This window comes from Brachionichthys hirsutus, chromosome 13 (assembly GCF_040956055.1).
Source record: "Brachionichthys hirsutus isolate HB-005 chromosome 13, CSIRO-AGI_Bhir_v1, whole genome shotgun sequence".
Taxonomy (NCBI): Eukaryota; Metazoa; Chordata; class Actinopteri; order Lophiiformes; family Brachionichthyidae; genus Brachionichthys; species Brachionichthys hirsutus.
Window position 1 is genome coordinate 3,375,614 of NC_090909.1, and position 9,327 is coordinate 3,384,940.

General features: G+C 44.3%; 2 protein-coding genes across 2 annotated transcripts; one reads left to right on the forward strand and one right to left on the reverse strand.

Annotated features, from left to right (window-relative positions):
- The first annotated feature begins 241 nt into the window (after positions 1-241).
- snrnp40 (small nuclear ribonucleoprotein 40 (U5)) lies at positions 242-9,217 on the forward strand. The gene is made up of 11 exons (XM_068747355.1): positions 242-258; positions 3,797-3,901; positions 4,649-4,778; positions 4,875-4,968; positions 5,185-5,350; positions 5,624-5,746; positions 6,696-6,816; positions 6,913-6,995; positions 7,529-7,590; positions 8,171-8,274; positions 8,981-9,217. Exons 2-11 carry the CDS (start codon positions 3,797-3,799, stop codon positions 9,028-9,030), a joined length of 1,038 nt encoding a protein of 345 aa, XP_068603456.1. The 5' UTR covers positions 242-258; the 3' UTR covers positions 9,031-9,217.
- Positions 1,297-3,580, reverse strand: zcchc17 (zinc finger, CCHC domain containing 17). The gene is made up of 7 exons (XM_068747148.1): positions 3,543-3,580; positions 2,920-3,098; positions 2,527-2,627; positions 2,341-2,432; positions 2,151-2,251; positions 1,897-2,045; positions 1,297-1,607 (listed from the first exon to the last, which is right to left on the reverse strand). Exons 2-7 carry the CDS (start codon positions 3,056-3,058, stop codon positions 1,443-1,445), a joined length of 747 nt encoding a protein of 248 aa, XP_068603249.1. The 5' UTR covers positions 3,059-3,098; positions 3,543-3,580; the 3' UTR covers positions 1,297-1,442.
- Positions 9,218-9,327: the final 110 nt, after the last annotated feature.

The following is a 9,327-nucleotide window of genomic DNA, read 5'->3' on the forward strand; positions in this document are numbered from 1 at the left end:
GAAATAACCGTAAAAGGAGTACCGGTCAAGTTTTTTTTTGCGTGGTCGGCCTCAAAGTTCTTCCGTCTGGCCCGTAGAAGAAAAAAAATACAATCCAAAGAGTGTGACTCCAGTTTCCATTACAGTGATTCTCAGAAAGGTTAATAATAGCTCCTGACCTCGTGTTGGTGTGTGTGAGTGTGTGTGTGTGTGTGTGTGTGTGTGTGTGCGGAGCCTTTGTCCTGGCAAGGTGAGGCGAAGCGTTTGTCAAACTGCCCGGTGAGTCCAGCTACTTCTATTCCCTGTATTTGCATGTTGTAACTGCGTTCTAAATTCGGCTCATTGCCTTGTGCAGACGACTGATGTGTTGGCAGCAGCCCGCCCGGTAGAGGTCAGGCCGATGGGGCGAAAGTCTGCCAAATGCAACTTTTTTTTTGCTTATTTAATATTTTATTTTTCTTTTAAGCATAAAAAAGAAATCATTTTTTTCTGGAGAATGCACCACGGACATTCTCATTTTGTTCCAACAGACATTTTAAGGCCGAGGCGAGCCCGTCTTCTTTCCATTCTATTAGGCTCAGATGTCGGTTCTTCCACCTGGTGGAACCGAGGAGGATGGCAAACTACCCGTTCCCCCGGTCGATCATGTGTAACGATCTAGAATCTGTATCAGTATCCGCCCGCTGCACCTCGGGGTCAGGTTCAGGCTCGAGCTACAAAGGCTAAAAGCCTGAGAAATGATCTGAGGCGTGACGCAGCCTGATGTCCTCTCACATGCGCTGCATTGATGGGAGGTCCCAGAAGTGGACACCTGTTTTGTTGGGTTTTTTTTATTGGTTTTATCCCTCCGATGAGTGTGCCTCCATCCCCCGAGCATTTACTTTAAACAGCCACATTGTGTATTCAGGATGCAAGACTAAAGACATAAAGGCACATAAGAAGTATAAACATCTTTATTGACATGCAGGAAGGGGTCGTGAGCAGTCTCCTGCAGGAAAGACGCACAGAAACACAACAAAGCTCGGGGTTCCCGTCAGGCACTACACACCGCGTTTGTGTTTTACTTGTGTGTGCGCTTGTTCCCTTCTCTAGTGTGGACAATTTGAAAGATTTGTTTGTACCTGGCTCCCCCTCCTTCCCACGCCCCCGTAAAGTGAAAACAAATAGCTGGATTTCAAAGGGATGGTAACGTCCTGCATATCGTGTACACCTATCCGGTTACAAATGATGTGTAAACTTCACGCTCCGCACTGGGAAGATGTTACCTTAAGACGAAAACGGGGCTTCTCATTAACCGACGGCTCTTTGCCCACTTGATAGATCAGAATATGTTTCCAATGATATACAGTAAAACTAAATGTTTAAAGACACACAACTCTAAAGCCGCTCCATCTCTTGCTAGCCCGCACCCCATACTGCATCCATCCGCTCGCTGCAGCGTGCGACGACCACACGCCGGATGATCAGCTGTGTTTGTGCGATTTGTGCGTCTTGTGTTTCTTCTTCTTCTTGGCCTCCCCGTCAGAGGAGTGGCCGCGACGCCTCCTCTTGGATTTGCATTCGCTACTGTTGCTGTCGCTGTCGGATTCCTTCCTCTCCTTCTTCCTCTTCTTCTTCATTTTCTTCTCCTGGGGAATGAAAATTCAAAAGGAGAAATCTTTTTTTTTTTTGTGTGTGCAAAGAAAAAGGAACTTGGAACAGTGAAAATGAAGAAATACGTAAAACGCAGACAGTGGCTTTGATCCCTCAAAACCAATAATGACAATGTGTTTCATTATGTCAGCACAAAACAGGTCGCTTCATGTGAACAGAGAAGAGAAGTGTGCGTTGCTGCATCAGGCGACTCACAGCCACAAGGAGGGGAGCTGAAAAAGGGAAGAGAAAACCATGCACAAAAATCATCGCTGACTTAGCCACCTTCTTTTTCTTCTTCTTTTCGTCCGCGTCTTGCTGTGGAGCGACTGCGGAGGTCTGCTGCTGTTGCCGCTGTGGCTCTTCGTCGCCCTCTTCAGGCAGCAGGGCGTACTGCAAGCCCGGAGCCGAGAAACAGTCTTTTGTGAAGTGACCTAAAACGAGTGATTTATTAAAACTTCCGAACTCCTTTAAACTGTAAGAGACACATTCTGACTGTTTTGTCTTTAGGTTCCTTTTTTATTTTATTTTTATCATACCTTTGCAGCCACACTTTGAACACGTGGTGTTGAGCACCGCCTCCAGTGTGATCCTGTTGCCTGTGTGATCCCTAAAGTTCCTACGCCGCCTTGCATCCTGCCTACATTCACAGACAGGAGATAACACACATCAGACTGTACCCCCAATCAATAGAAATAAATATTTAAAAAAAAGAGTGCAAGTGCTCACTCTGCGTTAACATTGTTCGGGTCCAAGTCCCGCCCCGTTCCCTGATTGACAGCCTTCATTGAGAAGGACAATTTCACCTTATCTCCTCGAATCTAATGGACAGGGGACAGAGCTGCAGTCACGCCGTCCATCATTTATTCCAGTGACACACAGTTGCACTGTTCAGGTGTGTGTGTGAGACGTTACCTCTCTCCCAATGACTTTAATCCACACCTGTTCTCCCACATCCACAATCTCCGAAGCACTCTCAACGCGTGAGGCTGACATCTCACTCACATGCACCAGCCCTGTATGTGTCATAAAAAAATTACAGGCAATCGATCTGAAGGGGTGTAGAATTCTTTCAGTAATAATAAAGCTTTTATTACTGAAATACTTATTATTGAAAGCAAAACTGATTTTTTCTCTCTCCAGTCATTTACATGCCTGAAATTAAATGCTATACTGTATTTTCTGCCAAGAATGAATGTCTTTTATATGCTGTAACTATCGTTCTTTATTTTTTAATTCCAATAAAAGTGCATTCCTTGCGTGAGCTACGGTACATTTTTGCGTTACATTCTTAACTTTTTTACCAACCTTCTTTCTTGTACCCTGGCAGCCTGACGAAGGCTCCATAAGTCTGCACAGACATCACCTGGCCCTTAGCAACGCTATACATCGGTGGCAGACCCTCCAGTCCAGCAGGCTCCTGTACGGCACCATCGCTGTCGGACATTACCTCAGTAAAGGTGGACCGCAGATGTCCAGGAGTGAATCTAGAAAACAATTAAGAACACGTATTTCATTATTTCCACTTTGATAAAACAGACATTTGTTCGTCTAAGCTGATAATTAAGGTTGTATTAATGCAATCGTGCATCATGATGCTAATGACGAGTTACGTAACTGTGATTAAAATATAGATTGCTTCACCACTTAAAATAAAAAAATTACATTTAGAGAGTACGGTTTGTGTAGAATATCTACGTAAGATTAAAAGACATACACTCTGCTATTAGCTTTGAGTTCGAATCGTAGCGAGGCTAACGCTAGCTAACACTGACTATATTTGATACGCGTAGTCCTTTAACAGGTTTACCGTGGCAATCATATGAATAGGAGTGTTGAATAAAGTATACATCTAAATATCTTTTTTTAAACTCTAAGCGATGTACAAGCAGCGCTAAAATAAGATTTTTAAAAAATGATCTAAAACTTACCGTTCGTCGCGAAAGCTCCTTCAATTTCACATCCGGTGCAAATGAAATCGACAACAAGCGCCTCAACCAATCACCGCACTTGGTTTGAGCCTGACCAATCACACCCCTCGCTGTGAGCGGAAGTACTCATTCACGCTTCTTCGTTGGTGCTAAATAGACTCGACTTCTCTCCATTATAGACGGCCATTCATTTTTTTTTGTGTATTATAGCATATTTACATTCTGTTTAACTTGTTTTTGGTGATTCATCCGAGATGATCGAACCTAAGAAGAGGGTGGCGGACATGGCGGTGGTCCCGACCGCCGTGAAGCGGCCCCGGACGGAGCTGGTGGCCGCAGCTCAACAACTCGTGGCCGCGGTACGGAAAGTATCGTTACTGTTAGGATGTACAATATGAAATATACACTGTCGCCAGCTATTGCGGCAGGAATGGCATCCGGCGTAAAAACCTTTTGCCTGAATTAAGCATGGAATCGATTAGAAGATTGATTTGCTATGGCGACAACCCGGAAGAAGAAGAAAATCTATGGAAAGCTTAACAATGAGCTAGACATTGTTTTTTTAGGTTTCTTAAACGGGACTGATTGCAGGTGAATGTGCATTAAAAAATATACAGCAACCAATAAGCAGGACAGCAATGGCTATATATTAATTCACATGATGCTGAGATAAGACTGAAAATGCTATTTCCCGGCTGATAATGAGAACTTGTTGATCCATATACTGTAGATAAACTATTATTATACTTCCAGGCCTTACTGGAGAAGGAAGATCGTCTTCTATGCCATGTATATATTTAGTAACACAGACAATGAATTAATTTATTTTGGTTGTTCATGCATCCAACTCCCATTATATTTACAGTGTGCATCATTATAACTAAAAAAAAAGGATGGGCAGAAGCAAGTTGTTTTTTTTCCCAACCCACCCTCACACATCATCTCAGACAACTCGACATTCACCATAAACCAAATACCACAATTGCGTGATTTCACATTTCTTTACCATAAAATCAAAAGGACAAACAGGATAATAATTAGAAACCATTATTTTATATACATTAATACTATCAGACTGCTTTTAATACTTGAGGTGTCTCCCGTAGGGTCCACCGCGCAGCTCCAGCCTGCAGGCTCCCATCATGCTGATGTCCGGCCACGAGGGTGAAGTCTACTGCTGCAAGTTTCACCCCAACGGAGCCACGCTAGCCTCCTCGGGATTTGACAGGCTCATATGTACGATAAAGGTTTAACTGGTGCCAAATGCCTGTAGTTCAGACTTACCCCCAGACCGTGAGACTAACATGCACGCTTGTTGTCTCTTTGCTGCAGTGATGTGGAATGTGTATGGAGATTGTGACAATTTTGCCACTCTGAAGGGCCACAGTGGGGCAGTAATGGAGCTGCACTACAATACAGACGGCAGGTATGGACAGTCTGAGTCGCAGAATAGTAGTCAAAAAGCTGTAGATGAACTCTGATGGACAAACAAAGATATGAACTATGAACTAGTGAGGGTGGAATGGAGAGATATTGCCTGTGGAAACATTCCATATCCTTAAACTGTAAAGACACGTGTTTGTTATATTTATAATTTTGACAAATGTACGTTGACCATCTTTTCGTCTCCTCTGCGCCTCAGCTTGCTCTTTTCAGCCAGTACAGACAAAACCGTTGGCGTGTGGGACAGCGAAACCGGCGAGAGGATCAAGCGTCTAAAGGGCCACACCTCTTTCGTCAACACCTGCTACCCGGCCCGCAGGGGGCCCCAGCTCATCTGCACCGGCAGCGATGACGGGACGGTCAAGGCAAGATTTCCAGTCTCTAGTTATTGCGGTTTTGTCCTCAACGCTCACATTTATCTCAATAATGTGTTCAGGAAACTGAGCGTTTTGTTGCAAAAGGGTGGAAAACTATAAAATAAACTTTACAAAGTATCGTTTGACCAGAATAATTTTGAGACTCGTTTATTTTCTGTTGTTGTTCCTGGTTAATCTCAATCATTCCAGAACAGTTGCTGCCTTCATTACGTTAATTTTTTTGTGTGTGTGTGTGTGTGTGTGTTTGTGTGACTTTATTAGTTGTGGGACATTCGCAAGAAAGGGGCAATCCACACTTTCCAGAACACCTACCAGGTGCTGGCCGTGACGTTCAGCGACACCAGCGATCAGATCCTGTCCGGAGGCATCGACAACGACATCAAGGTGCTGAGCATCAGAAATACTACAGCGAACTTTAAGATGAACCGCTCCACATCCTGGAAATCGCTTTTGCTTTCAATAATAAGACATTTAAAATGGCTTTTGAGACGTAGATCCATGATTTCATTACCTAGTTCTTGTACGTGTGTAATGACTATAAAGATGAATTAATAGAATTCTGTCTTTTTTCTAGCAAATACAATTAAAAAACTGATTTAATTCTATTTTCCAAATAGGGACATATAATACACATGAAATATACGCACATTGAGAGAAACGATACTAGACGACACTCTCGTGTTACATTAGTTGTCCCTCTGCTTACTGCTAGTTAAAATTGAAATTTTCAATGGAATATATACCCTCTTCTAATCCGCCCAACCGCAGTTAAGTATTTGAAATAATATAAAGAGCTGCAAAAGTAGGATTAAAGACAAACGGGGGAACATTGCTGCTGCAGATGGCGATAATTGCTGTGAGTATTAAGCATCGCTGGAAGAAAGCGTGGCTCCAGCAGCTGGCAGGGGCGACGGGTTCAGTCATTTAGGATGCTTTTACATCTAAAAGAGTGCTAACAGATGCTGCAGGCTGATGTCTGCCGGTGCAAAAAGACGCTTCAGCTCATTGTTGGTGTGCTGTGAAGCTTCCTCCCCAGGTGCTGCTAGTCCCTTCCCTTCTCCATCCCCCTTTCCCTCTCACATCTTCCTATAATGCCGTTCAAGAACTGCACCGGTGTTTCGCTCTCATTCTGCTACCCGTCTCCTCCACAAACCTGCTGCAGCCTCCTTTGGGATCGGCAGTGTTTACGTGTCACAAGGACATCAGTTTTTCATTATTCTTTTTCCCGTGGCCTCCCACCTCGTGACAGAAGCCTATTTTTTTATTTTTTTGATACATCCTGTATTTCCCTTGATGCAACACTTTCATAAGCAGTCCTTTCTATGCCCTGCAGGTGTGGGACCTGAGGCAGAATAAGCTGATCTACAACATGCACGGTCATGGTGACTCTGTAACCGGGCTCAGCCTGAGCTCTGAGGGTTCATACCTTCTGTCAAACTCCATGGACAACACAGGTAGGATGTTTGAGTGTCCCCCCCCCCCCCCCCCGAAGCGAAACGTCTCTCTGCTCGTAACACTGACTCTTCTCTTGCGTGTGTGTCTCTGTGCAGTGCGTATTTGGGATGTTCGGCCGTTCGCCCCCAAGGAGAGATGCGTGAAGATTTTCCAGGGCAATGTTCACAACTTTGAAAAGGTGATGGTGCTGAAACGTCCCCGGTTAGTCAGTGGCGTCGGCTGTAGTTCGACGGCTTCTCGGGCCAGTTCAGCATGTTGAATCGGCAGGGGAGCGCGGCGGTGAGAGAAGATAAGTAAATGCCTAAAGTCAACGGAACACACACAGAAAGGGGCTCCTCTCATTTTTCAGCAGTCTTTCCAGTGCATAATTATTTTTCACAACAAGCGATATCGATATCCACAACGCCGATGCTGTGTTCAGGACACATCAGAAAGTATAGTCAAGCCCCGACTCCAATCAAAATGTGTTTCTAATTCTTCTTTATTGTTATTTTTTTTTGTTTTGAGTTTTATGCATCAAGTTGATTTGTCCTCGGTTCTCACAGTACATCTACATCCCATTGTCGATAACATCCATCATGTTGTCGTTCCTCTCCGATAACGACGTTCATCCCCCCCCCCCCCTCCCCCTCATTACTGTGACGGTAGCGCCGGTGTAGAACGGCTGTGTCGCGTTGCTAATGCTGCTTCCAATCTGCTCCTGTCGCTCAGAATCTGCTGAGATGCTCCTGGTCGACCGACGGCAGTAAGATAGCTGCAGGCTCAGCTGACAGGTGAGAGACGCGCACGCACACACACACACACACAGAGCACATTTACGTTCTCATGCACACACACGTTAAATGCAAAGGTTTTAGTACGTTTTTTCTTTTGTTAGACTGTAATAAAATGAGTATCAACAGGATCCTTTAATATGTTAACATTTTAATTATTCATGTTAACATCAATTAGTAACATAATGATCAGGAGATCATTGATTGTATGATTTTAACCCGGGTGTACCACATACTCTCAGTCCCTTACACTTGCTTCAGGTGTCATCAGGAGAGATGTGAATGAGTTATCAACAGAAATAAGAGTTGCTGAGGTGGATTCTCCTTTTCGCCCAGATATTAACATCTTACGTTCCAGAAACGTTAAATCTATCTGAATGACGCCATCTTACGAAACGTAACTCCTTATTTCAGGATTAGGCATCACGCCCGCCTGATCTTTAATACCGTTAATAGGTTAAGAGCGCGTTATTCCGGGTGCACGCCGTTCTTTAAGAAGAGGCTGTCTTATGTTTCTGTTTCGCATTGATTCTAAACCCAGAGTGACCCCGGTGACCTTCCTGCACCTTTTTCCCCACAGGTTTGTGTACATCTGGGACACCACGTCACGGAGGATCCTGTACAAGCTGCCGGGCCACGCCGGCTCCGTCAACGAAGTGGCCTTCCACCCGGAGGAGCCGATAGGTGAGTCCCAACAGCTGCTTTTGTCTCCCACACCCACACGCTGGTGTGTGTCAGACGACTGGTGGAGACACATTAAAGGACTAGGGGAGGGTTTTTTTTTTTTTTTTGTGCGGGACACAAACCACCCTCAGCAGAGAGTCGAGGGTGTTAATATGTTTGTTTGTTCTAGTCATTGTTCTGTCTCATTGTTTTTTAATGTCTTCACACCTCGCGCCTTTTAATCTGCATAAAGTAGACTCTAGTCCCCCCCCCCTTGATACAAGGTCAGGTGTGAACACAAACCAAGAACACCTTCGCCCTTTTTTTTGTTGGTAACGTGATCCGATCCAACAAGCAGGTCTCTCTGGTCCCTCGGCTTTCTTGGGTCTACTTTGTCATCTTGGGTAGTCCCAGCGCATTGTCTAGACAGTTGCCATAGCGACGATGCCCCTTGCTAATATGCGTAGCAATGCTTATCTCATAGGAATCTACATCAACCGTCTTTCTATCTGCGTCTACCTGCTCAATGTCTTCATCCATCGGGTGAGGGATGAGGGAACGCTCTCATGTGAAGCATTTTGTTTATCTTTGATTTCTGCAACTAAAGTTACTGAAACAAAGAAAAAATGCTGCAAGATGATGCTCAGCCACCGATCAGAAGAAACCAACTAGGCGGAGAGAAAGCACGAAGAGTCTAATCACCTTTTCCTTCTGTCCCTCTACGCAGTGCTGTCTGGCTCCAGCGATAAACGCCTCTACATGGGAGAAATTCAGTAGGATGTGTGCAAATGCATGAACTTTAGAAGCGGATGGAAGGTGTAAAAGCTTCACCTTCATTCGTCTTATGGAAGAACAAACCTCAGGATCTGTTGTGAGTTCATCATCAAGTCACAGCAGCCTCCAAAAGGACTGTTTTTTGTTTTTTATCTGTCTTTTTTTAAAATAAAACTCTGTATTCTGTAATAAAGAGCTCATTCGATTATTTTGTTCTCATGACCCTTCCGTGTTTTGTTACTCGCATCATGAATGTAAATATAAATATATATCCATTGAGTAAAATTATCAATGAATGTT